The sequence below is a fragment of the Crocodylus porosus genome, unplaced genomic scaffold, assembly GCF_001723895.1.
Source record: "Crocodylus porosus isolate Cpor-Errol unplaced genomic scaffold, CroPor_comp1, whole genome shotgun sequence".
Classification (NCBI taxonomy): domain Eukaryota; kingdom Metazoa; phylum Chordata; order Crocodylia; family Crocodylidae; genus Crocodylus; species Crocodylus porosus.
In genome coordinates, this window is record NW_017728943.1 from 84,563,820 (window position 1) to 84,591,708 (window position 27,889).

The 27,889-nt window shown below is 43.3% G+C and overlaps 2 protein-coding genes across 3 annotated transcripts in view; one reads left to right on the forward strand and one right to left on the reverse strand.

Moving 5' to 3' along the window:
* Positions 1 to 2,956: 2,956 nt before the first annotated feature.
* GPATCH11 (G-patch domain containing 11) lies at positions 2,957 to 12,847 on the reverse strand. Its single transcript, XM_019549727.1, has 9 exons — positions 12,762 to 12,847; positions 11,815 to 11,901; positions 10,824 to 11,050; positions 9,294 to 9,335; positions 9,093 to 9,213; positions 8,424 to 8,514; positions 7,561 to 7,665; positions 6,783 to 6,864; positions 2,957 to 4,185 (listed from the first exon to the last, which is right to left on the reverse strand). The coding sequence occupies exons 2-9, from the start codon at positions 11,865 to 11,867 to the stop codon at positions 4,130 to 4,132; spliced, it is 777 nt and encodes a 258-aa protein (XP_019405272.1). The 5' UTR covers positions 11,868 to 11,901; positions 12,762 to 12,847; the 3' UTR covers positions 2,957 to 4,129.
* A 279-nt stretch (positions 12,848 to 13,126) lies between these two features.
* The window catches only part of HEATR5B (HEAT repeat containing 5B), an 88,757-nt gene continuing 73,994 nt past the window's right edge, over positions 13,127 to 27,889 (forward strand). Inside the window, exons 1-7 of one of the 2 annotated variants that reach the window (XM_019549724.1) lie at positions 13,127 to 13,188; positions 17,807 to 17,931; positions 18,054 to 18,237; positions 19,808 to 20,019; positions 23,135 to 23,243; positions 24,550 to 24,699; positions 26,206 to 26,377. In XM_019549724.1, coding sequence (XP_019405269.1) covers positions 18,112 to 18,237; positions 19,808 to 20,019; positions 23,135 to 23,243; positions 24,550 to 24,699; positions 26,206 to 26,377 — 769 coding nt within the window. In that variant the 5' untranslated portion in view covers positions 13,127 to 13,188; positions 17,807 to 17,931; positions 18,054 to 18,111. The remainder of the gene's footprint in view (positions 13,189 to 17,806; positions 17,932 to 18,053; positions 18,238 to 19,807; positions 20,020 to 23,134; positions 23,244 to 24,549; positions 24,700 to 26,205; positions 26,378 to 27,889) is intronic. The other variant, XM_019549725.1, reaches the window with a different exon arrangement.

Here is a 27,889-nt window from a genome sequence, read left to right on the forward strand (position 1 = left end):
ACACCTTGCTGGGGTTGTTTGACCCCAGTACTCTTTCCTGCCATGGCAGGGGGTTGGACTTGATGATCTGCTCAGGTCCCTTCCGACCCTAGAAACTATGAAACTATGACTACTCAGGGTTAGAGCCTGTGGGTAATGTGCTGTATCTGTTCTACAGGTGCCGACTCCCAAGCCCAAAGCACTGTAGTGCTCAGCTGTGCCTCAGCAGAGTTTGTTGGTGTGCCTGCAGTGCTATACTAATTCAACTGCCGTTTTCCATTCAGAAACTAGCAAGCACAGAGGTGCCCTATTTCAGCACAAGGTCATGTTATAGACATACCCTGTGATAGTCTTTACCTCCAGCATCATGTGTGGCACCTGGAATATGTTTCCAGGTATAATGCAGTGTGATGGATGGTGTACAGATACTCAAGGTAAGGCAGGCAACGAGGAGCTGTGTCTCTGCAGGGCTCCACACAGGCTAATATACTTGGCTAGGAAGGGCATATTAGCATAGGTGCAGTGTGAGTTATTTGAACTAACTCAGTGGTTTTGACACAGCTCTACATTAGACTTAGCATGGAGATGAATTCCAGGAAGGCAAGTAAAACAGACCACGTGGATGCAAGGGAGAATCATAGAATCAAAGGAGCGGAAGGAACCTGCAAGATTGATTCTGGTCCCCTGCCACAGGCAGGAAGTTATTGGGCTGAAACGAGCTCCACAAGGTGCTTGTCCAGTCTCATCTTGAACACCTCCAAGGATGGTGACTGCACCACACTCTCAACAGATGTGGTGCTCGCCATCCTTGGAGGTGTTCAAGATGAGACTAGACAAGCATCTTGTTGAGCTCGTTTGAGCCCAATAACTTCCTGCCTGTGGCAGGGGACCGGACTGGATGATGTTGCAGGTCCCTTCTGGTCCTTTGAGTCTATGATTCTCCCCTACATCCACCTGGTCTGCTTTACTTGCTCCTACATCTGTATACCAACATGGCCATACCCCAAGAGTTCTGTGGTCTGGGCAAAACTCTCCTGCTGTATGGGATGCAAGTCTTACTGATCCGGGTTGTCCCAGCACATGGCTTCTCAGGCTGGGTGGTGCAGGGCTGCTGTGGCAAAGTGGTTGGGGCATTATTTTAACACCCACTTTAAGTCAGCGCCTGAGGCTGCTGCCCCACTTGCCTTTAGTTATATTACTGGTTACCAAACCCTATAAGGAATGGTATTTGTAGTTGGGGGAGGTAGTGCTTTCAAATCAATGAAGGCACCTCCAATAGAATGGGGTGGCATTGTGAGAGCTCAGTAAAATAGTCTCCCGCCATCAGTGTTGCCCAAGCCTTTCCCTCTTTTCAATGTTATACCAACTCTGGTCCTACAAAAGGAGATGGGAAGGGCTGTTGTTTGGAAACACACAACTTTGCTTTATGTTACATGTACAGAAGCCTGTATTGATACAAGTGAGATATATTGTCCCAGTTTGAACCCTGTCTGAAGCAAGGTTTGTCCATGTCCTCACTCTTCCACCCTCAAGACAGCCAGTATTCACTTTGGCTCTTAACATTAGGCTAGAACAGGGGTAGGCAATATTTTTTGGCTGGAGTGCTGAAAAAAACCAATGTCTACTTTGGAAGGTGCTGGAGTGCTGACATGCTGGAGCCCGGAGCAGCTATTTGCAGCCTTTTGGCTGTAGCCAGCCCATGGAGCCCGGTCTGCTTGCAGCCTCCCAGCCGCGAGCTGGGAGCAGCCCAGGCTCCATGGTTGGCGGCAGCTGCTTAGAGTCTGGGCTGGCGGTGGTGTGCCCAGCAAAACGGCCCTGTGTGCTATGCTCGGCATATACACAGGGAGTTGCTGACCCCTGGGCTAAAACAGGATAGAATTTAGGTATGTATTTTAAGCACTTTTGAATTTTTTGTAGCCACATTTCAGTGTTTTCACTTCCCTGCTTTACCTGTGAAAAGCTGAAGGGTGTTTTGATGTTTTAGGAATTTCTAAAGATTGTAAGAAAGAGAGTTGGTCTCAAAATTTTTAAGAACTGGTTAAACAAATGCTTGTCTAAGGTGGTTTAGAGAGGGGTTATCCTAGCTATGCTTGGGGATATAGCTGAGGATGGCCCTGCTTTGAGCAGGGGGTTGGATTAGGTGGCCTGAGGGCCCTTCCAATCCTAATGTTCTATAATTGCATGATCCTGCCTTCAGCAGGGGGTTGGCCTGGATAATCTCCTGCGGTGCCATCCAGTCCTGCTTTCCTACTAGCAATCTGTTTGTCTATAAGAATGAATCACTGTATGTCTTTTTAAAAGATACATGGTGGCATATGCATTCCTAATTTTGTGCTTTGTTGAAATCTAGTAATAAAACACTTTACTGCTAATCTGTGATGGTTTGTTTTTACATAGTATTTTAAATTTGCATTCTTCTGTAACAAACAAGATTATTTTTATATCACTATATTTTAATGAATATGAACACTTTCTTCACAATTAAAAGAAAATAACTTTCCTGTTTTAAGACTAATGTATGTAACCTAGTGACGCAAAGTGCAAGTGAGACTACTGTGGCATAAAGAAAATAACTACTTTTAACTTCTTTTTCCCCTCATAGTGTCAGGCCTATATCCTACTAGCATATTCTCCGCTGGCAACTGAAATTCAATGACATGTTTCAGCCACATATTCATTAATTGCAGAAGAACCACAGCGGTAACACGTCACTTGTCACATTCATCCCAAAACTGAATCACCTTTGGGGTTCACTGTCTGGCATACATGGATGTCCTAATTACATCACTTTCCCTTTCTACCATAAATTGTGTGGAAATATTGGCCCAGAATTCTTGTTAGGTCTGCTTTACAGTTATAGCTAGCTCTTTTAATTCAGTTTTTTTTTTCTTTCAACTGGGATGACATGATACCAGAGATGTTGCTTGCTGACAACACTGCTAACATTGACTGGATAAAACCAAGTTGTACAAAAACATATTTACAAACATTTGTATTTAATGATGAACAAAACACATTGAAGTTACTAAATACAATGAAGAAGTTTCCATACAAACAACCATATTTACATAGGGCAGAAGTTACTGATTAATTTTAAATGTTTGTTGTGCAGATTCATATTTTCTTTCTTCAACATTCAGATTTCTGGCTGCATTATGTTGACCAAGGATAAACTTAGTGAGATTTAAAGGTGCAGACAACCTTGCAAAGAACACATAATAAATGAATTGTCTAGCACTGCCCAGAATAAGCACTAATATACTTTACTATTCACTTCCCTATGAAGCTGAGTTTTATGAGTCTGTTCCATGCTTTATGCTGAAAAATGAAAGGTCAGTTTTACTTTAAGGAAAGCTGTAAGCAGTTGTTTGGGTACCTGTTCCTAAAGTCAAGTACTGTTCATTTGAAGCCTCCATGTATCCAGTCGTATGAAAGGGAGTTTATGCTCTGAACGCAGGCAGCTCCATGTAAAGATTTTCAGAAATTCTATGCCAAAACTTTCTAGAGCTTTTGGGGCTTGTGCTCAGAAGTCTAAGACTGCAATTGCAAAGATGGTGCTGGTCGGTCTTTAATTTATTAGAACTGTGGTGAGAACCTCATAAATCCTGCCTGCCCCTAAGTTATTCAACACCAACAATACTGGTAACTTGTAATACCTATTAGATAGTGAATTCAATGATTAGCTTCCTTTTAAAAAATGTCCTTTTAAGAAAAAGGAGCTTAAAAATGGCATTTCTTATTCAGAAGCAAACAACTGAAAGAAGTCGGGGTCCAGCAACCTTTTACAGCCCTGGGTCAAGAACAACATGGCTCTGGTCTGACATGAGCGGGTGACATCAACAATGGTCCTTTCCCCATGTCCACCACTTCTACCAGCCTCCTGTTCTCCTGCTATGGTGCTGATGTAGCTGGAAGTTGCCTGGCCCAAGTGTGCACTCAAGTATAGGAAGGCAAAGCCATCCAGCTCTGTGGGCCATATCCAGTGGCTCCTCAGGTCAGATATGGCCTGTGGGCTGTATGTTGCTGACCCCTGGTCTAAATTGCTCTATATGCCTTTCTACCTGCTTGATTTGAATGAATCATGGGAATTCTTTTAAACTTGGCAGTGACTTTTCCATATTTTTCCAGAATTCTTTTTATTAGAAAAAAATTAGTCATGATCTGCAGAACTGTCTCCAGGGCAGTTTGAAGACAAGTCTTCTGAATCTAAAATGCAAGAGGGAAAAAGGTATTTCAATAATTGGAAGAAAAAAAATGTATAACCTGAATATTAAAAAACAAAGAAAACAGAGTTTAGTTAGCTTAGAACATCACCTTTCTTCTGAATTAGTAGTACAAACCAATTCATTCCAGGAGTTTTGACTTGCATGTGAATTCTGATCATGTTCTTTCAGTCGAGGCTTTTCTAACTGGTGGCCCATGAGGGGTTAATATGTGGCTCCTGCCTAGCTGCTGCTCCAGTCTCCAAGTTCCCCTCCTTCTTCTAGCTGTTGCTTCCTGCCTCCACCCTGAAAGTGGGGCAGTGCAGCACATGGCTTGGGAGGTCAGGGTTGGGCAGAGGGGATCATGCTCCTGCAGTTCAGCAGTTGTGGGGGAGAAGGGTGCCCACAGAGGCATGCAGTGTGGTGGGGATGTAGGGGGAGCACCCACACAGTATTCAGCTGAGTGGCCTGTGCCATGTTTGGTGCAGCCCACACAGTGTGTGGCTCCTGTTTGTGTGGCCTCAGGGCTTAAAAGTTGGATAGCCCTGCATTAAATAAGCAAGGGAAAAAAGCAGGTCTTAACAGCATTCCTTGTCTAGCTTGCTGACATAGGAACCTGAAACACAAACTCCAATACTTCTAGTTGCAGAAAAGTTTAACCATTAGGCTATTATTAAATAAAATAATTCCAGATAATATTCTAAATACTTCAAGCAAATTTTGATACTATCCCATTAACATTTATTAAAGGAACCAAATATTCTATTTTAAGCACAATTTCAGACATTTGTATAAACTTTCCCAATACTTTTTTCCCCCACTTTCTAAGCTGGAATTCTGCTAGCTAGAGTGTTGTCCTGAGGGAGCTTCTTCAGCTTTAGGAACACAACTCCTTCAGCAACAGCATCATTTTTAAAGCTGCCCTACCTGCTATACAAACATTAGCTTGCAGGAATGTCTGAAAACATTTTGCCCAAAGCTAGAAGAGATGTCACTGTATGGAGGCATGTGCCATAAGTCAAGCCCACAATCACCCAGACAAAAGAAAGCAGTATGACATTGATGTAGCTTCATCTGAACTTCTAGATCTTCCTCCGGAAGATTATGCTGATCTGCAAGTTTCCATTTTGCTTCCTCAAGTCAATCTCTTTCTTCCATAGCATAATCTGACTTTTCTCGTAGCAGCCACTTAAACCCTCTTCTACAGAGCACAGATGGAAATACAAGGGAATCCAGCGGCCTGCTGAGTGCACCTGACTCTCCCTCAATAGAACAGCAATCACTTTTCATAACTATCTACCAGTTGAGTGTTTTAAGAGGTGCTTATTCAAGTGTCTGACCATACAATCATTGCAACTTGTCTAGTCCATGTTTATTTGAAGGCTCTGTTCTTAAGCATAACATCATTAGACCAGCAGCTGCTACTCTAAGGGTGCATCCAGATGAGTGCACATGTGGTATGTGGTGCCACACACCACACATGCAGGTGTTTCCCCACGCTGCTGATTTGCACCATGGGCATTTTATGACACTGGGAGACTCCCCCCCCCCAAAAAAACAAAACTGTGCTAGAAAAAAGCAGGGTGAAATATGTGGCAGCAGTGTGCATCACCCAAAACTGGAGCCTGGCCAGCTGGCACCATGTTTGGCTGCCAGCCAGGGTCCCTGCTGCCAGATTGCTGCCACTGGAGCCCTGGGAAGCCCCCAGGATCCCATGTAAGGCTGTGGCTGCCAGGCCCTAGGTGTTGGCCCCAGCCTCCCCTACCTCTTTTAAGGCAACTTGCTGCGCACCAGGGCACATGCACATAGCCTCCCCACCCCCCATGTGCAGATCTAGGGGCACATGCCCCCCATGCCCTCCTGGGGTGCATGCAGCAGTGGCAGCCAACCCCTCCCTGCACCTCTTGGACAAATCTTGTGGCTCACCCTGGCTGAGCAGTACCTGCCCCTGCCCTGCTCCCTCCCTCACCACAGGGTCTCTATCTGCCCCACCCACCTTTAAAAACAAGGACAAAATATAAAGGGGTACATGAACTGAAACTTTGAGACAGAAGGGGTACACTTGATAAAAAAGGTTGAAAACCCCTGTAATAGCTGACTGAACGAGCTTTACATAAAAGCTCCCAAAACCCCTGCTGAAGTTCTCAATCTTTACAGACACTGCCAAGCTAGGTAGAAGTAACACACTGCTTCTTTCAGTAAAGGGGGTGGGGAGGAGGAGAAGGCGGGGAAAATGAGTTGTTTTTAACATCTGCAAGCGGCTTGGTGGGTGTTTGAGCCCTGGAGTACCCAGAGTCAGTGCCTATGACAGCTATTACACAAGCAATTGTTATTATACAGTAATAACTGCTGAAGAGCTGCAACTCTGCTGAGTACTGGGGAATACTTTTACTTCTCACTTGGTTGGTACCAAGTGCCCATGCTTATTTTCAAACCAGCTAAAGTGGAAAAGAAATTGCATTGGCATATGTAGGCATGATGAGAAATGTTTTCTAGCAAGATGTTGCCAAGCTGGGACAAAAAGGGAGTAAGGAATGCAGAATATGGTTTCAGAAACATAACCAAAGGAAAATCATTTAAATATAAGAAAGATTTACTTACCCTCATAGGCTGTTCCACACCAGATGCAATATAAATGTTCCTCTCTTAAATAGGCTGTTAGGATTTGTAGCTTTTCTGATGCCTATTGATGCACAGAGAAGTAAAAAAGCTTGAGACGGTTTTACATGGCACACTTTTGAACTACTGTCCCTTCTTAGCTTTTTTGTGCTAAAACTGAGCTGACTAGGAGATCACAAGGTAATTCAGAGATTCCTAAATGCAACTTAGGAACATTTGGTCGGACAAATGATGGTAGTTTTCCTCATTTTCAACTAAAGAAGATTTAAAAGACAGCCAAAATACATTAGCCAGCTGCATTATTTTAATGGAATAGTGATTTTTAGTGGGTTTTTTCATACTTTTCTCCTCTGCAAATTGAATCAAGACTGACAACATTAGTGGAGTATAGGGCATGATGCTCATCATTTTCAAAAACAACCGTGATTTTTCTATGCCCAATTTGAGATGCTTCTGAGCAATTACTCAATGCATCTAAGAAACAGGCCCTTCTAAGGTGACAAGCTGAACACCTGAAAATAAGACACCCCAAACTACTCCTATTTTCTTTTGAAAATTGTAACCAAAATAGTAAAGTGGCTGGTGTTTAATTCCCAATATGCTGTTCTCAACAAATGAGCACACTTGTGCTTTGTATTCTTTCTAACAGTACTGTGAGAACTCTTTGCAAGATACCACTTATTAGTTTTGAAAATACATATGTATGTAAATATTTCACAAAGGAAAATAGCTACATATTAATTTTAGTGTCAGGACTCACACTTAAGTCTGAACTTTTATATTCATCCTCCTCCTTCTCTTCATCCTTTTCTTCCTCTGGTTCTGATTCCATCCAGTACCAAATCTCTTTGGGAATTTTAATGTCCTTAAAAATAAAACAAAGATTAAAAGAAAAAAAAATCTCTCAAAAGGGTTTTCTAGCAGATGTAATCATCTTGATGTAAGTAATAGCTAAGCCAAGTAACATTTACAACAAGACTTATAAAAATATAATTACACTAGAAGACTTGGTGTAAAACTGCTAAAACTAGAATACAATGGACCACAGGTAGGCTTGGTTGTGGGTTTAATGCTTTTTTTAAGCAAATTCAAAAGGGATGTTAACTTAACTTTTGATCTGATAAAGTGTCAGACTATACCACCAACCATTCTTTTCTGTTATCAGTTCTCTTTATTGAAAATATCCACTTCCAGCAGGTAAACAACTCTTTTTAACACTTTGATACATAAACACCTAGAGTTTATTGAATCCAATTATCATGCTATTTCTCCCTCAACTAGGATGGTGAGAGCAGCTTTGACTGAGGCAACTACCTCCCTCACCCTTATAGCCAGACAACTATTAGGAGGAAGGCAAACTGCAAATGATCAATTAACCCAAGGATGTACAACTTCTGTTATGTGAGCTGTAATAGTCCATGGGACACAGGGCTGGTGTGTAAGGATATGCACTTCCGAGCCCAAACACATGGCCAACCGCCGCCGCCACCTCAGTCAAGCAACATTCAATATCACATCATAATTAATGACTGAAATCTCTCTCTCCATAAATACTGACTATGATACAGCCAACTTGAACCTACAAATCATCCTTCTACCCCCAAAACAGTTAATCAGCCTTACCTTTTGAGAGTCTAATTGCTGACAGGCCTTCTGGCTTTTTCTAAGGTCCCCTTCTATCTTACGTTCCTCTTGTTTGTTTTTGAATCTTACTCTATTAAAAATGTAGATCACACATAGACGATTTTTTTTATTTGTACTGGTTTCCTACATCAGTAACTTAGTGTCTTGGTATATGCAGACAATTCTCTGAAAGAGGATCAAAGCAAACTGTCCTAAACAGGGCCATAATAGTGTGGATGTGTGTGTTTGTACACGCATTTGTGTTTCTTAAAACACTATTTCACAGTGATTTATAAGACAGACTTTTGATTTAAGTACCGGTCTCTAAGAAAAGTCAGTATTTGCATTTATTAATCTAGGTACTGGTATTACTGGTCATAATAGTATGTCGTGCTGTAAAGAGAATATACATCTTTTAATGCTGATGCATCTGAACTAGTCTCTGTTCATTCTTTAGAAATGATTGGGAATTCCTGTACAGTTCAAATCCCAGCACACATTCACTTGCACAAATGTTACTCAGAATTGACAGCACATTTAAAAAACGATGGTCAAATCTGGGAGAATGCCTGTAACATGCTTATGAGAATGAAACCTGGATCCTATTATTATTACCTAAATATCTGTACAAGAAAACGTGGCTAGGATTTTTTTATTTTTAATTTTTACCTAAACTGATCTGCAGCCTGTTCATCTGCTTGTTTTTTCATATGAATTTTCCGTCTATAGTTTTCTAGCTTTTCTTCAGCTTTCCGCTTTTTTTGTTCTTCATGGCCAAGCCCACTTCTGCCTATTCAAGTTCAAAATACCAGTGTGAGCAGTTTGAAAGCTTTGAACTCCAACAAAGGAAAAAAGATAAACACCACATACCTGTTTTAATATTCAGTGGAATCGGCTCAATGATGCCTTTTCCTGTGTGGGGAAAAAGAGCAAAGACTTTAATGCAGCTAGGTCCCTCACCAAACCATAGATGAAGCATATCCAAGTAGACAAACTTTAGACATCAAACAATATTTCTGATCTTTTGGAAACTGATAAATTCAACATCAAGTTATATTTAGTTCTTTTGACAATAACCAAGTTGAATCACATGTGCCTTACCTTCCTCTGTTGTATTCCTGTAGTACAGATGTAGGCTGTTTACAGGATGCTGTCCAGTTCATCAAGAGTGGCATTTATTTGATGCATCACCCTTTTTGCAGTTAACAATAACAATATACCATTCTTCTGCAGCAGCTTTCATATGAGAATATCAGGATGCTTTACATTTCCCTAACCAGCTGCAAAATGTTACTGTGGAGTGCAAAGAATCCAGAAGGAGCTAAACATATAGAGCAATGGATCCTCATGCAGAAGTGTTACAGCATCGTTAGTCTTAATTGCCCTTCTTGCCTCATTGCGTCTCAGTGCAGAAGAAGGGGAATGGACACAAACTGCTTTCCAGATTCAATACGCAAGTTGGTATATATTGGGACTTTGACTCTTTAACCTCTGGCTGTACTTAAAAGTTCCCAGTTTGGAAAGAACAACAAATTAAAGAGACTGGGCCCCGTCACAAGTGGTAAAATTCCTTTGAATCACTGGGCACATCTGATATATCAGTTAGGCAGAAGCAAGAACAGTGTCTTCCTCCTTCAGATCCCCCAATATTGCTCACGCTTTTGTATTTAAAATTATGTATATGCGTCTACAATAGGGGTGTCAAACATGGCTGAGCTCAATTCAGCCTGTGGAACTGGTCCATCTGACCAGGAAGGCTAGTAGAAGTAGATGGGCAAAGCCTACTACAGATTGCCATGTCCCTCAGGATTCAGGGACCCCAAAATCGGTAGTAAGTCCTTGGCCCTGGCCCTGTCGCAGCTGCCCCTGCAGACCTGGTCCAAGAGGAACCCGTTCAGTCCAGATCCAGCTGGGGGCAAGTTTGACATCCCTGGTCCATAAGGTACAAAGTTGTGCCAGGTAGGAACATCCAAGCTAGATCTGCACATGCAAGAACCAGAAGCAATATGGCTTTGGAAGAATGACACTACATACAGTTAATACACTTAGCTTCTCAATAGAGTTATTTAGTCCAGGCAGAGTATGCTAACATGGCTGTACTGTTTTCAGATCCACAGCCTGAGCATGCAGAGCTAGCCCACATACGTCTGGCATAGCTTTACACCTTGCAGAGCTACTCTAACAATTCTTTAAGGCTTGCCCTTGCCTAGCTGCTGTTTCTTCTCTTGCAGGGCTAAGGAAGCAGTTCAGGACTGCTGTAATAAATAGCTGCTGTTTTTCTTAGAGAGCTATTTATTGAGTTCACCCAGAGATCAGTGGAGCAGATCATGCTATCCTTTGAAACTCACATTTTGAAAACTTGGCACACACACACAAAAGGTCCCAAGTGGACAAACTTACCAGTTTTGCCAAGGGCCTGGCCAGTTTTGTACCCCATCTTTTGAAGCAGAGCAAAGCCTTTGTTTTCATTTCCTAATGCACTCTGCAACACAGTGTCACGTCTCTCTTTTTCTTCTTCTTTTATACTCTTCTGTCTGTTCTTCTCATTAGCTTCTTTCTGCCTTTCTTCTTTCTGAATAGTTTCCTTCACACGCCTCACCATTGGCAATCCTGGCCTTACATCCTGTCTATAAGGAACAACAACAAAAATATTGTTTGTTTTATTGTTACTGAGGAACAGCAAACATGTCATAACAGCATAAACCAGTAAATCAAGACAGTGAGAATATTAAACAAGCAAATTCTGGTGGCTGATACAGGTCCCTGTTAAATACTGGCATGCAGGTTGGCCCTGTCTATTCTAACTCTAGTGATAAAACAGCTTCTACAAGGACAGAAAATTTAGGAGCAGAGGGGCAACAAGAATACAGAACAAAAACCTAAGCTGAGAAACAAATAACCTGTTTACACTTATCCAGATTTTTTCATAGTTTCATAGTAGCTAGAGTCAGAAGGGACCTAGGAAGATCATCTAGTCCGACCCCCTGCCTGAAGTCACTCCACTTCCTCTTTAAATTCCTACTTATGATTACTGCATCTTTCAGGGCAAATCTTCTCATTTTTGCTTTTTGTGAGAAGAATCTGGGCTGCTTGAGGCATGTAAAAACCTTTTTTAGTTTTTTTGAGTTTTAGACAGTAATGATTCAGAGCCGTTAAGCTGGGAACCCAAGAACAGACCCACCTAGTTTAGCTCAAGACTTTTAGAAGTTTGGGCCTAAATTCATTTTGGGCAAAAAACATTGCTTGTGCCTTGTGTGATGATTTGACCCTTAGACAGTTGCCTGGTTGCTTTAGCTTGTTCCCTAACATTACAGAAAAACTCAGAAGTTAAGCTGTTCCCAAACATTACAGAAAAAAGCAGCATGGCTACTGGATGCAGAGACATACTTACTTCGTATTAATGAAAATATCGGACATGTAGTCATCTTCCTCCTCTTCTCCCATGTTCAATATCTTTGCCCTGCTTAGATCCTCCTACCTATATATAATAAAAATGTGTTAATGACCCATTTTCCTTTTGCAAAGGAAGTAAGGAGCCTGCCTTGGATAAAAAAACCCTCACTGCTCTACATCTGCTGCATGTAGCACTAGACCAGTGCCAAAAATACTGTGCGGCTGACACACTAACAACAATTCCATAATACTTGATGGATTATCCAGCCTGCACATTATTTATGGTTTTAACTGACTCTCACAACCTAGCTCCTTAGTGCTCAGCCTGCAGCCCACTGAGCCTGGGCTCCCCAAGTGTCAGGAATCTGGGGGAGTGGTGGCAATATTAACTGCTGCTGCCAAATTTCTGGATCCGGTTAAAGCCCCACAGGGCAGACAGACTCATAGAGAATGAAGGTTGGAAAGGACCTCATAAGGTCCTGTCTACAGTGTACTTTAATGTGCATTAGCCTATTTTAATGCAGATTAAAGCACCACAAAAAAACCTATGCTCTTTAGCTTATGTGCATTAAAATAGGCTAATACACATTTTTCCAGTACCTCACAATGGAGGGCATTTTTACATATACAAGTGCTGCAGCAGCATGGAGCACTTTGAAAAGCACCCAGCGCCACATCACTTGCAGTTGTACAAGCGGCAAAATGAGCATCAGCACTAAGAGAATGGCAGTGGCATGCTTTTGAACTAAAACACATATAAAGCACTTTACTTGAAAAGCACACCACCACCATTTTCTGTGCGCATTTTGCCACTTACGCAAGTGCATATGGCACAGCGCACATCAGCTTGCAAGCAAAGCAAACTCAATTCATTAAGTCTGCTCCAGCCTGTCGCGGGATGAAAAAGTATAAATGCCCGGAGGTACTAGATTTAACATGCATTACCTAAAGCACATTCATGAACGTGTAGATGCGCCAATCCAGGCCAACCCCCTGCTCCAAGCCGGACCATCCCCAGGGACAGCCGGCGCCACCTACCGGGGCGCGTGTCCCGGCCCGTGCCGGAGGCGACCTGCGTCCCTCGCGGCGGCCCCGGCGGTGTCTGGTACTACCCTCAGCTCCCTACCCGCGACCTCGTCCCACCTGCCGCAGGCCCAGCTAGCGCATGCGCAGAAGTGGAACCACCCCGGAAGGAACCCTCGCAGGAGCCACCCCTTCCTCCAGAACTGCCCCGCGAGCCTCATCCGCGTGCGGCTGCTGCTTGCGCCTGCGCAGTCTCCCCCTTCAGTTGCCCGGAACGAGCTAGTGCGCCTGTGTAGCCGCTTGGTCCTTCGACTCCGGCCTACAGCTGCTGTGGGGGCTGGGTTTGGCGGTGAGTGAGCGCTAAGGGGCCGGGGGGCTTGCCATAGCACCCCCCCCCGCGACGAGCCGGGGGGAGGGTGTGACATGACCCAGTCGGGTGGGGCGGGGCTGTCCCGCAGGCGCAGCCTTGTTCTGAATCGGACTTCAGCGCCGCGAAATGCTCGAGGGGGATGGGGGGACATGGGACGCGGCGCTTCTCCCGGGGCAGCGCCTGCACACAGCGCCTTTCTAATCCGGGCTAGCACGGGGGTGATGCGCTCATTGCTCTCCCCTCCCAGCCTGGCAGGGCTTATCCCGGGACAGTGGCTCCATGCTCTATCCCGAGATAAAGTAGCTTGTCCCATTAGAGCCCACAGAGTTGTGATGTCCTGCCTCAGGCGGGTGGTTCTGCACTGACAGCCCCGGGGAAGGACAAGTGGTTGGCAGTGTCATCCAGGGGTGCCCTCTTGCCCGGTGCAGCCGCTCCTAGCTCTCTGGAGCCGAGCAAGCACTCTGCGATGGGCCCGCGGCTCAGAAGCGTGAGCGAAAGAGCTGGGTTCGGCCTTTCCTGGGAGCACCTCGAGGCCAACAGGGTCGAGCCTAGCTGTGCTAGGTACTTACTGCCAGTTGCTTCAGAGGGCCGTTGGATACTCCTGGGTTTTGGCTGACTGGGTTTCGCTGCATCGTAGATGTCGGACTCAGCTGAGGCCCTGGCTGACAATCGTTTGAGTTGTTGCAGGCCTTGGTGGGGGCAGTGCCAGTAGCAGCGGGGCAGGCAGCCTCTGAACAACTGAGTATATTGCACAGTCCTCGCTGGCCCTCAAGGCCCCAGAGTCCATGGCAGGCCCCAGCCCCAGCTTACTGTACCCATTAATAGCTGGAAGCAGCTCCATGAGTGGGATCTGTCCTGTCAGGCACTGTGTTTGACACCCCTGCTCTGCATTGGGGATGGTCCTGCTTGGAGCAGGGGGTTAGACTAGATGATCTCCTGAGGCCCCTTCCAAGCCTAATTTTCTGTGATTCTGTGATGCAGTAATGATTTTGCCCATTTTCCAGTTGTAGGTACTTTGCCCAGAATGTCCATAGACAAAGCCAGAGCCAGCACCATTTCTAATTGAATTCAATGGAAACTTACCCTTTGTTGTCTTTGAATGCTGCATCAGGTTTCTGATACTTGTCCATGACTTTCTGGTTTGCTTGCCTACATGTCTTAATATATTGTTTTTTGTGTAGAATCGGGGCCTACACATTATAATACCGTTTAGTTCATTGCTGTCGTGTTTGAAGGCAGGACTGGGGTCCATGAAACATGAAGCTTGGAGCGACCTTTCATAGTTTTATAGTTTCTAGGGTCAGAAGGGACCTGCGTAGACCATCTAGTCCGACCCCCTGCCATGGCAGGAAAGAGTACTGGGGTCAAACAATCCCAGCAAGGTGTACATCTATCCTCCTCTTAAAGACCCCCAGGGTAGGAGCCAGCACCATTTCTCTTGGAAGTTGGTTTCAGATCCTAGCCACCCTGACTGTGAAGTAGCGCCTCCTGATATCTAGCCTAAATCTACCCCTCTGCCAGCTTGTGACCATTATTCCTGGTCACTCCTGGGAGTGCTCGGGGGAACAGGGACCCCCCCCAGTGCCCGCTGGTCCCCTCCGACCAGTGTAACAGGCCACTAGATCCCCTCTCAGCCCTCTTCCGTGGAGGCCGAACAGGTTCAGGTCCTGTAGCCTTGCCCCATAAGGCTTGCCCTGCTGCCCCCCAACCATGCGAGTGGCCCTCCCCTGGACCCCCTCCACGCTGTCCACATCCCTCCTGAAGTGCGGTGCCCAGAACTGGATGCAGCACTCCACCTGCAGCCTGACCAGTGTCACATAGAGGGGGAGGATCTCCTCCCTGGACCCGCCCAAGATGCATCTGTGGATGCATGACAAGGTACGGTTGGCCCTCCCAACTGCATCCCCACACTGCCGGCCCACGTTCATCTTGGCGTCAATGATGACTCCAAGATCCTTTTCCGCCTCTGTACTGACAAGAATGGAGTTCCCCAACCTGCAGGCACGGTGCTGGTTGTTCCTCCCCATGTGCACCACCCTGCACCCGTCGGTGCTGAATCCCATCCCATTCCTATCCACTCACCCCTGCAACCTGTCCAGGTCCGACCACAGCCTATTACTCCCCTCCAGCATGCCCACATCCCCCCACATCTCAGTGTCATCAGCAAACTTGAACAGGGTGCTTTTTACCCCCTCGTCCAAGTCACCGATGAAGATGTTGAGCAGTGCGGGCCCGAGGACTGAGTCCTGTGGCACCCCACTACCCACATCCCTCCAGGTCGAAAATGACCCGTCCACCACCACTCTCTGGGTGCGGCCCTCCAGCCAGTCGGCGACCCAATTGACTGTGTAGGTGTTGACACAACAGTCCCCCAGTTTCTCAGTGAGAACAGGGTGAGAGACAGCGTCGAAGACTCTCCGAAAGTCCAGGAAGACTACGTTCACTGCTACCCCTGCATCCAATGACTTGGTGATCTGATCACAGAAGTCCACCAGGTTGGTCCAACAGGAGCTGCCACTAATGAACCCATGTTGGTTGCCCCCAAGCATGATCTCCCCTGCTGGCCCTCCGCAGACATGCGCCGGAACAATTATCTCAAAAAGCCCGCCCAGGATCGAGGCAAGACTAACTGGCCCATAGCCTCCCGGGTCCTCCTCCTTCCCTCCCAGAAGATGGGAACCATGCTGGCCCTCCCCCAGTCCTCCTACCTTTGTATCCCTGTGACGGGCATGACTAAGTTTAAATTCTGTGGGGAGAACAGAGGTTATTGGATTGGTATCAGGTGATATGGTTGATTTAATCATCACCTATCAGTATTGGCCAAGAAAATCTTTATTGGTGTACTCCTAGCAAGACCCTTAGCCCAATTCCTACATTGGGCCTTGAAATCTTGTCTCCCCCATGGAGCCCTGCCAGTATAGCTGTGATAGCAAAGCCCTCTTGTCTAGATGCAACATATACTGATGCATTTTTCAGCCAGTGTAGCTTCATCATTACCCTAAATGACATAAGCTAACAAAAGCACTCTTCTCTTGACATAACTCTGTCCACTCCTGTGGCTTTGCTGACATAGGTAAGTTAGTTTTTTTTCACACCCCTTAATGGGTGAAGTTGGTAAAACGTTGATGTAGCTTGAGTTGGATCCCAGATATTTTCTCTGTAACGTTCTGCCTGCCTGCTTAGAAGATCCATGCTCTGCTGGATGCGAGCATGTTGGCTGCTGTTTGCATCATGATTATGTGCACATACGTGGTCTGCAGGCTGCTAGTGAAGCTTTGCCTACCCCAGGTTGCTAGGACCTGGGAAACCTCTGGGAATGTTTCTGCCTCTCAGCTTTCATAGAATCCTAGAATTATCGTAGAATATTAGGGTTGGAGGGGACCTCAGGAGGTCGTCTAATCCTCCAATCCCCTGCTCAAAGCAGCACCATCCCCACCTAGATCAACCCAGCCAGGGCTTTGTCAAGCCGGGCCTTAACCTCCAAGGATATAGATTCCACCACCTCACTAGGTAACCCATTCCAGTGTTTCACCATCCTTCTAGTGAGAGTTTTTCAGTTTTTCCAGTTTAAACCTCCCTTGCTTTGTCATGTATGGAATATCTTACCCCATACCAAAGGCAATTCTTGCCTTTGACTTGGGTGGGGGAAATCCTTTCTTCCTTTGCACCCTGGGAATTGCTCACTACTAGGTAGAGGGCTTATGGGAAGAAATTAGAGGATAATCTTGTTATGGCTGCTCATTGCTGTAACTCTTTTTTGCATATTCCTTGGTAGTGCTGTGCCCAATAGATTCTTCAGCGTCTGCCTGGTAACTCAGAGACAGTGTGGCTACTGTGCTGCAGACCACTGATTTAATTGCAGAATTAACCTGGACTACCTTAGGATCTCCACTGTAAAGTCCTACACATGTAACTGTGTTCACAGCACTGCTGTACTTGCCTACGTCCTGGGTTTTGTTTCTGGTGAGATATCATAATAGTTCTTAGCAGTGCTTTGATATGGTTTGTTCTGAATTTATTTGCAGGGTGCAAATGCTCTGTCTACTCATGTGGAGCTGCTGTTTGTAGCAGAGATGTGGGGGTTTGGGAATATGTCTCCCTGGTTTTGTGAGGGGTCTGGCAAATGAATGGAGTTATACTTGGTGAAATGCATGTTTTATAGAATTGTACCATTCTGGCTCTGTGAAATGCACCATTTCTTGGCTATTTACTTCAGAGAGAGCCCTCAGCTAGAACGTGTAGAGACTTGAATCCCATCAACTATGCTGGTCCCTAAACCATGATGGATTGTTCCATACTCTGCCCTTCAGCCTACCCAGTGTCTTGGAGGAGTTAAAGGGATAGCTAAATTCATTCCACAAGCCACAAAGGAGGGATGGGTCTGTGGATACTGAGACTCCCAATCATGCAGTTAGTTCAATAAAAGATATCACGCACAAAAATCTTTTCCTCTCCTGTATTTTCTGGACCGTCATGGCTGCAATATCACTTTGATACTACTTGTGCTGTCTTTTTGGGAAGATGAGAATAAAGGGGGTTCCTTTATTTGGTTGGTAACTTTCTCTTTGCATTGCTTTTTTTTTTTTTTTTTTAACAGGACTTCAACATCATTCTGGCCAGAAACAAATTCAGATTTCACAGGAATTTATGTATGAATTTCTGCTTTTAACATTTAGGGTCCTGATCTCTCAAATACCCATGTTTGCGGCTAATCTTAAACATGTGAGTATGGCTTCTTTGAGACTAGTTCAGTGGAAATGTATGTAAGATTATGGTTTGATACCATAGTTTTATATGCTGAACACTGCAACTTACTAAAATATTTTTCATCTACTGTTTTACAGTAACTTTTTTGTAGAGGGAATACATGAATCTACAGGAAAAATCAGAATTTAACTAGAGATGGAGCTAGCTCATAGTTTGTTGCTAAATGAAGAGGCTTTGGTTCAGATCACAGAAGCCAAGAGACCAGTCTTCATTTTTGAGTGGCTGCGGTTTTTGGATAAAGTTCTGGTAGCTGCTAACAAGGTAATTTTTTCCCCCTGACTTCAAAACTGTGATAATTTCATTCACATTAAAGATACTGGATGGACATCTATACTGTAGCAGTAAGACCAAGGAGTTGTTACTGGACTTTAAGTGGTGACACCGAAATCATGAAAATGCCTGGATAAGAATAGGCTGTTCGCTGAAGAGAGAATTTATTGAGCACAGCAATTTGCAGTTCCAAACATAAGACAAAGAGCAACAGAAAAAACTATGCTTAATCTAAGACATAGCCAACTAAGACACAGCAACAGCACACAACTCAGCCTAAGTCAAGAAGCAACAGAAACTTTGCATAAGTCTTAGGTAGTCCGGAGAATAGAGTATGCAGCTAGGGATTCAGAAGGTTTTTTGGGGGATCCATAAGCCATCATAGCTGGTGGGGGTGGTCCCATAGATTTCATCTTAGCCTTGGCAATTTGCACCCCTCTTACTGCTTGGTTACCTTAATAACAGCACATCTCTCACCCCTCTCATGTCTTCCACGACTTCTGTGTTCTGTCTCAGGATGTTTTTCCTGATTCTGTAGCATCTGTGGCTTTCACAGGTTTTAACAAAGTGCCCGCAGCTCGCTCTGAAGTGTAGCCCCCTGCTTGCTTATGTCACATCAGAGTGTTCAATCAGTCTGGCCCTTCCCCTACTACATCAGGTTTGCACTCAATGTCTGTCATTCAGCATGTGTGACCTAGCTTCCAAATTAGTTAAAAGGCCAGAGACTATTAATTATATCATGCCTTTGCCAACAGAGTCAATCTGAGGAGTGACTTTAAACTTGTCGGACTGGGGGGGGAGGAGGGCGGGTCAGCAAGAAATAGGGGATGCGATGTTTACCAGGGCGCCTGTTGGGGTAACTAGAAATAATGTCCACAAACTGAAAGAGAGCACATTCAGACTGGGCATCAGGAAAAAAATATTTACAGTGAGGGTTGCCAAAATATGGAATACGCTTCCAAGGGAGGTAGTGCTGTCCCCTTCCTGCGAGGTATTTAAAAGGAGATTGGACAGACACCTGCCTGGGTTCATCTGACCTCAGCACTCTTTCCTGCCCGGGGCAGGGGGTTGGACTCAATCTAATAGGTCTCTTCCGACCCTAGCATCTATGAAACTATGAAAACAAATCTGTATACTTTAGTTTGAATCTTGGAGTTTTTTAGTTACCTGTGCTTGTTTATTTCCTCATTATGTGTGCTAAGTGTCTAGACATTTAAACACATCTGAATTGGAAGGTTTTGCAGTTCTTCAGTAATATGATACATATTTGGGAAAGTAGAGGGCTTCCTTTCCACTGGGGAGACTTCTGATGGTGAGGAAAGAAGGTGAAAAACATGGCAGAGAGGAAGTCTTTGAAGCGTGCAAGATTCTCTAGAAATCTATTCTTGAACTGCTAATAGATAATAGAGAATAGAAATAACTTCTCACTAAGCAACCATATATGTGCTTTTCATATAATAGCTGTATTTGCTAGCATTGAGTATAGTGTGAATTTTTGTTTAATTGAAATGATGTTGAATCGCATATGAGTGGAAAGATAACACTTTTGTTCCTTTAACAGACAGATGTCAAGGAAAAACAAAAGAAACTTGTAGAACAGCTAACAGGACTTATCAGCAGTTCTCCTGGGCCACCCACACGGAAATTATTGGCTAAAAATCTTGCAGCTCTCTATAGCATTGGAGATACATTTACGGTTTTTCAGACACTTGACAAGTGTAATGACATTATCAAAAGTAAAGATGACACTGCTGCCTACTTACCAACCAAACTGTAAGTAAAATGAATTATGGGTGGTAGTAATGGTTTTTAAGGAAAATAGTCTTTTATAGTACCAGCTCTTCTGTGTGTGTGTCTAATAAATAGATGAGTATATTACAAGAGAGATTCGGGAGAGGACAGAAACTTTGTTGAGTTGTGTGTGCGTGCACGTGTGTGTGTGTGTGTATATTACATATGTGTTGCTACTTTGTGTGAATGACAGAAAGCAAGAGCACGATTGGGAGTGTGCAGAGAAGTCTGTAGACAAAGGTCCACATGGCTCTTTGGAAGTTAAAGGTCTATCTTCCAGTTAAGGGGATATTATGTTGTCAGAATTAATCTTTATATGTGCCATCTAAAGGAAAGCCAACTGCTTGGTAACACAATGGAGAAATGCCTCAACTTGTAATTTATAAAAGTATTTATAGGTAGGGACCTACTTAACTTGTGGTGAGTCCAAGCCATTTTTGCAGCTCTGTCTTGGCACAAAGAGCCCATGTTGTGGCAGCCCAGCCCTCCATGCTGATTGGTGGAGAGGCCTGGGGGGTGAGGGGGAGGGGAAGGGACAAGGGAGCAGCTGCCATATTGACTGCTGGCTGCCCTTTGTCTGGTGCTGTATTGGCGGGGGCAAACACCATCTTATCTGCTGCCCCCTTTGTGCTGCCCTGTCAGCAGCAACGAGCTGTAAGGCCTGCCCAGGAGGGGCAGACTTAATAAAAACTTACTTTTATTTAGGGGTTTTTTCGTGCATTTCGCCGGCAACCCCAGGTTTCATGGTTTCTGAAATCTGAGAGGCCCCAATTTAGGTAGGCCCTATTTATAGAGACAGTCCACTCTAAGTAATGTTATGTACTTAGGGAAAAAAGGGTGCCTGTTTTCTGCTTGTATTTAACTATTATAGCAATGGTTTTCAAACTTCCTAAATTCATGGAACCCTTTCTTATAATTTCTTCTGCCATGGGACCCCTACACCTAACGTAAAGACTGACACAGAGCCAAGCAACCCGGCCTAGCAGCAGTGGTGCACTGTCTCCCTGCCCACTCCACCATTAACCCAGTCTCTGTGACCTGTCGCAGAACCCAGGGTTCTGCAGAGCACAGTTTGAAAACCACAGTATTGTGGTATGCAGTATATGTCTCTTGAATAAATAATTGCTAAGTGTGTATGTGCTTTTAGTTCACATTTCAGATACTATTCCAGTCTTGCTATTAGTAACTTAGGGCTTTAAAACAGTTTGCTGTGACTTACAACTTCAGTTAGGAGTGTGTTTAAAAAAATATCCAATCTATTTCTATTTGTTTATGTAGTATTTAGTGAACTGGGCCCAACTTCTTACTGGCTCCTATGCATTACTGTAGCAATATGTTTAACAATGCCCCCCCCATGCAGGCATTATATTAATTGTGCAAACATGTTTTAACATGTTAATTGTATATGGGCGTTTTACAATTTATTGTGCAAAGAATTTATAGTGGGCTGAAATGGCAAACCAGACACACAGATGTTTCACATCTGTGTGGCTGGTTTGTATCCTGCTTTAAATTAGATGCGTGGCATGTATAGTGGTTGCCTCCTGCCTGACCTCGTTGGTCAGCTAATCATCGAGATCGGGGGGCAGCCCTGGGTCTTGGTTCAATGAGCTGGTCTGAGTCCCAGATTATTTTGATGGGGCAGGGGTCCAGGACACAGCTGGCCTATTCCTAATATCTGCAGTTTCCTTTGAGGGTTTGGCTGTGGGGAACCCAGCATCAAGGACCTGGTCCCTGTGCTGGGCTCCCTGCACACCTGTAGTTGCACTGTTGGGATCTGCAGTATTTTCCATGTGATTCTAAAAATTGTATCCTACCATGCCAGATGTTCATGGCTGGAGGAATGATTTTTTTGGGGGATCAGGCATAAAATTCTTAATGGCTGCTAGGGGCCAGTAGCATCAGAAGTACTCTTTGGGTGGAAATTATCCTTGCTTGGATGTTTGAGGAGAGAATTTGGGCATTTTTTTGTGAAGTAAGAATTTGAAATTGTTACTTTTCCACATAATATTGCAACAAGACTGTTAGATTACCTAAAGACTTTAAGTTCAGTACTTTCTACTTTTAATGCAATGTGTTCTTGTTGAGGAGGTGAATCCTTTGATAAGTTTGTAACAAACAAAGAAACTGCTTGGATAATTATGTTGTCAGTGATGGAAGACACAATTCTGAGCATCCTACATAGTATCTAGCAAGGATTTTAAATTGAGACACTTAGCTCCTTTGTGACATCAAGTTGCATGTCCATAGCCTTGACATGCAGAGGAGCTAAACCTGTTAAGCTTCTGGACTGACAGTGCGCATCTCTAATTGAAACGTAGCATAACTTAAAATCTTTCAGTTTGTTTGAGTATCTGAATGTAGGGGAAAATATGGGTGCAAAACTTGCATAAAGGTAATGACTTAAGAGTGTCTGTAATCTTAGGTGCATTGTAAAAGTTGCTATACCGAGGGTTGGCAGCCTTTTTGGAGTCACAGGCCAAAATAATTCCGCTCATTCTGAAAGTGAGATGCCACTTGCAAGCTGGCCACTGCTGCCACTTCCTCTGCTACTCATTCCCCCTGGCTGCCAATATACCATGGATTTATTTTTTTAGCCATCCTCTGCCAAAATGCTAACTATGTCCCTGCTTCAAGGGCTGGATGAAGTTGCTTAGTGGACTGGATCCAACCAGCGGACCATAGATTGCCAGCCTCTGTAGTTGGCAGGGAGTAGGCCTCAAAATATAAAGAGTGTAGCTTTGAAGCTATTTTTCCTGGAGAATGTTTTATGCAATCATTAAAGGTTTTCATCCTACAAGGACGTGAACACATAAGTGCATATTGAGGCCTAAAGTATAGATTCTGCCTCTGAATTCGCTTAGATGCATCTCTGTACCTGTAAGCTTAGTGAGAGAAGAACGTTCAGCTAAGTGAAATGTTCACAGTGAATAATGAATATAGTGGCTAGTGCATAGTAAATAATTTTATAATAATCAAAAATCATTAAGAACATGGAGAAATTTATTTTTAAATGTAATTTGTAGGCTGATCCGTCTCAGGTAATGTGTTAGACGTTTTGAAAAGGAAGCTGCTAAGCACTGTCTTTTCTTTGTAGGGCTGCTGTGGCATGTGTTGGAGCATTTTATGAGAAAATGGGCAGGATGCTGGGCAGTTCTTTTCCAGAAACAGTTAACAATCTCTTAAAGTCTTTGAAAAGTGCAGAGGTGAGTTATAGGAATGTGTCATCTTAGAGCTACAAACCTAGCTTGCTTTAAGGCCCAAACTACTTTCAGTTAAAATGTCTTCATGCTTTTCTTATGAATCGGGCAAGTAGCTACCTGTGCAGCCCATTTCAATATAAAGATGTGTGTTTATTTGTACTGTATAATTGGCTTAAAATTTTGAATATTTTAACGAGTGGAACAAGCCAACATAATCCTTGTAACAGGTACTGGTCTCTGGGGTGTATGTTCTTGTCTTTTTATCTTAGTCCAGTGCTCAGTCCTTTATGACTGAGGTGATTATGGGGATTTCTGCTTTCTTCTGTAAAAAAGGTACAGATCGCTTTCCAGGATCATCTGACCATATATTAACCAACATATTTCTTGTCACTGTCATGGCAAGGCATTGGCAATGCCCTTGTTTCTTCTGCTCTTTGCCTGAGGCTTGTTGTAGGGCTATAAACTGCTTTATGACTTTTATTTTTGTAGACTGTTTTATGACTCTGGGTATGAGAGAGGTCAAGGGTGTTTTATCTTGTCGACCTTTTGGATAAATAGTTGCCTGCAAACATGAGGGAATTAGACTCGATGGCCCAGGAGGTGGCTTCCGTTCTTAGGTTTCCTTGTTTGCATTTGTGATAGGTTTGATGCTTGGATACAGAGCATACTTTAAAAATTACATGCATCAATACATACGCTTGACATATGTATCCAGGATAAGTGGGGATTGGCTGGTGAAAGACTAACTAAACTAAACTAACTAAATAGCTCATATTTTTTCCCCTTTTTTGTGTATGAAGTAAAATGCAAAAAATCACCTGCATTAATGCAATACTGTTTTCACGGTTAAAACAATAACTTGCACATGTACACTACATTTAAATCCTGTTTCTTATTGAATGTACACTGTAATACTAGGTGTGTATTGTACATAGTGTATTTGAAACAGGAGAGGCAGCTTTTGCTGCACTAGTTGGAGACCTTGGGGAGTTTCTGTTAGGCTTTTAGCAGGGGAGTGTATTACTCCATGTTCACCAAAACCTGGATTTTACACAATGATCTGTTTTAACAACTGAGACTGTTTCACACAAGTATAGAGTATGCTATTACAGATGCTGCACAGTAAGTTTGTAATTGTTGTTCAGTACCAATATATTTTAAGGGGCTTTAGTAAAAGAAGTTCTTATGCTCTGTCGATCTATCATTGTTCTTTTTCTGCAGATATAACTATAATACTGATACTCGGGGACAAAAAATTACTGAGTGCTGCCAATTAAAAACTACTTTTTCTTTGCTTTCTTACTTGCAGTCTCAGGGTCGAAGTGAAATACTAATGAGTTTACAGAAAGTTTTAAATGGACTTGGCGGTGCAGCAGCTTCTTGCCATCGTGACATTTATAAGAATACGCGATCTCTGCTGACAGATCGATCTATGGCTGTACGATGTGCAGTAGCTAAGGTGGGTATGCTTTTTACAAGGTTTAGGAATCCTGTCTCCCTTGTACCCCAAAAGCAGTTAAATGAGGAAAGTGACAAAATTTGCTGTTCATTTGCTTAAGTTTTCACTAATCATTTTATGTTTGGAAGAATGAAAGAGTTTGATGTGGTAAGAAATGTTCATGAGAGAGCTTTTGTATATTTCCATTAAATCTGATATTTGTCTATATAGATGATTGTAATTAGTATGATATTAGTAATAGTAAACTATTTTTGAAGCAAATTCATGATATAGAGAGGAGCCACCTTCATTTGGAGATGCAATCTTTGAAAAAATGGAATTACATTTCTAAAGGTGTTTCATAGAAATTTGGAGCTACAGAAGCAGGAATGTTCTGTGCAGTACAGTATTTTGGGCCTTGTTCAATTTAGTAGTCATGTCCTAAGTAATGTGGCTTCTGTTTCTATGTTCTTACTTTCTAATAGAGTTCAGCATTAGGAAGAGTTTTTTTTCCCTGATGTTCAGCCCAAATTTTTGTTGCAAGCTGATGTTTACGTCCTTTAAATATTTATAGGTTATATCCATGTTACTTTTTATTTGTTGATCAATTATGGCAAGTTAGTATTCATGACTAATTCATTTAATTGTTTCTCATAAACCAGTCTTTACCATCTCCTTGTCATTTAAAACTAGATTGGACAAGGTAAAAAGACATGACCTAAACAATACACTCTCATTTACTTATTCTACTCTGTAATATTAGCAATAAAAATGAAGCTGTAATTTAACGCATGCCCATTCCAACACCTAAACTTTATTGCAGTTTTAGATTTTAGAGCAATCCTCAAACAACAATCTTGCCCCTGGTCCTCCAGTATTTAAGCTGGCTATTATCTATTTAGTGCATGGCACATTCATATTTGACTTGATCCTATGACATAATTATTTTAAAACAACAATGTACACACACAGGACTCATACAGTCTTAGTCCATATACAGGAAAGAATATGGTATAGTAGAGAGAGACCCATATTATCAAGAAGTCTTAGTGTGAAGTGTTAAAATCTCAGTGGACTAAGGAGAATGTATACACTGCCCATTTTAAAATAGAGGGTGGGATAAACTTTTTCCACAAAATTGAGGAGGCCTTTGGTTCATTGTGACCAATACAGTCTGTCCAGATACAGTAAATCAGGAGTGTCAAGCTCACCTGGCCCTTTGCATCAGATCCAGACAGGGACAATTGATGGCAAGAGCAGTGGGGCTGTTGCTTGTACCCTGCTACCAACACGTGGCCCTAACGGGGCTTGCTATTCCACATTTTATCTGCATGCCCTGCCTCCAAATTCTCAGGCCCTGTAGGAGCACATCTCTGCAGTCTGGATCTGGCCTGTGAGAATTTTGTTTGAAACCCTTGTATTCTACAAAAATATTTACTAGATAAGTGTAACCTGTGTGATTGTATTAGTTATCAGAAGGGGGGGAAAAGGGTGTAGTAGTATTCAATAGTTCTTATTTTTCCTCAGTGCCTGCTGGAACTACAGAATGAAGCTGTATTTATGTGGACAGCTGAACTAGAAAATGTGGCAACACTCTGCTTTAAGGCCTTGGAAAACTCAAATTACGGTGTACGTGTTGCAGTGTCAAAGCTTTTAGGCACTGTCATGGCTACAGCATTGATACCAAAGCAAGCAACAGGTATACCGGCTTTATAAAATCATATTGCATGAGATGTCATTTTAGGGAGGATGAGTTACATTTTTGTTTTGCATTGTAAACTTCAATTCTAATTAGCGTACAGTAAACTAAAATGAGTTATAAAATGAGTTAAGTCTGTGCATATCCAGTTATATTCACATAAAGAGGTAGAAGAAATAACTCACTTGAAGCATTTTGCTAGCATAAAACACAAAACTTCTAAAAGTATAGGCACGCCAACCAGGACCTCAAATGTAATCCATCCAGACCCGTAATATACAAGTCACTTCACCTGCATTCTGCCAGTGACCAAACCACCCCCTCCTACTCAGCATTTTAGGCAGGGACAGTTGTATTGGCACCTGGGCAAGCTGTGTCTGTTTGTCTGAGAACAGAAATATCCTGGAGTTGGTGTGTAAACACATTACCCTTCTGATGAGTGTTTAGTGAGTGACTGAATGCACAGCCGCTTCTCTCATTGATTCAGTGAAGCAGTTCTGGGGTACTTATTCAGATGGACTTTGTGATGTCCTAAGATAAAGTACTTATCCTGTGAACCTTTTTACGATTTATCTTAGGACAATGGACCTGGTTACTTGAACGATTGTATTTTGTCCCAGGGTAAAATGGTTTATCCTAGGACAAATGCAACATCTGTTTGTAGCCTTAGTTAGCAGGGAAAACTCTTTTTGTCTTTGATATACTTGTCTTTTTTCCCCTCTGTATACTCCCAACATTTAATAGTTTTGTGAGTTGGTCTGGTGACACTAAGGAGGATTTAAAAAAAAATGGAAATAGATTGGGCATGCTCTGAGGAAACCTAGACACTAGGGTTAAGAGAGAAACTCTAGAGCTGAACTCTCAGAGAGCATGGAAGAGAGACAAACCAAAGAAGTCCTCAGGAAAGAAATACATCATTAACCATAGGAGGTTAGTCAGACTCAGAATGAAGTCAAACAGTTAGCCCAGGGACTGCTTGTAATCTGGGACTTCGTCAGATAAAAATGACTGGAGCAGAGGGACCTGGGCATAGTAGTTGAATCACAGGATGACTGGTTGCCAATATGATATAACTGTGAGAAAGAGATAAGATTTGATCTTCGCAGGGATCAATCAAGAAATTTCTAGTAGAGGTAGGACAGTACATAATTGTTCAAGGCACTTATAACACTCCATGGGAGCATTATGTACAGTTCTGGTCACCCTTCATTGGCAGTGTATAGGGGATAGGCGTGCATCCCCTGGAAGTGCTGGTGGAAGTGGACTTCTGGTTTTGCCTGGGGGAGTGCCGCCACCACCCCATCGGTGATCCGGTGCTCCCCCAGACTTGGGAGGCACCAGTTGCACACCCTCAAAATATTTTAAACTGAGGGGAAGCCTACTAGAATGATAAGGAGAATGGAGAGCATGCTTTAAAAGAGACTAAAAAGGCTGGATATATTTAGTGTAGTGAAGCAGACCAAGAAGGGACATGATTGCTCTCTGTATGTACCTTGATAGCAAGTACTGAGT

Coding starts and splice junctions, on each gene's coding strand:
- GPATCH11 (XM_019549727.1), bottom strand. CDS start 11,867: ATGGGAGAAGAGGAGGAAGATGACTACATGTCCGATATTTTCATTAAT. Junction 11,051..11,814: donor GATATTTTCATTAATACGAA/GTAAGTATGTCT, acceptor TGTTCCTTATAG/ACAGGATGTAAGGCCAGGAT. Junction 9,336..10,823: donor CCAGGCCCTTGGCAAAACTG/GTAAGTTTGTCC, acceptor TTCCCCACACAG/GAAAAGGCATCATTGAGCCG.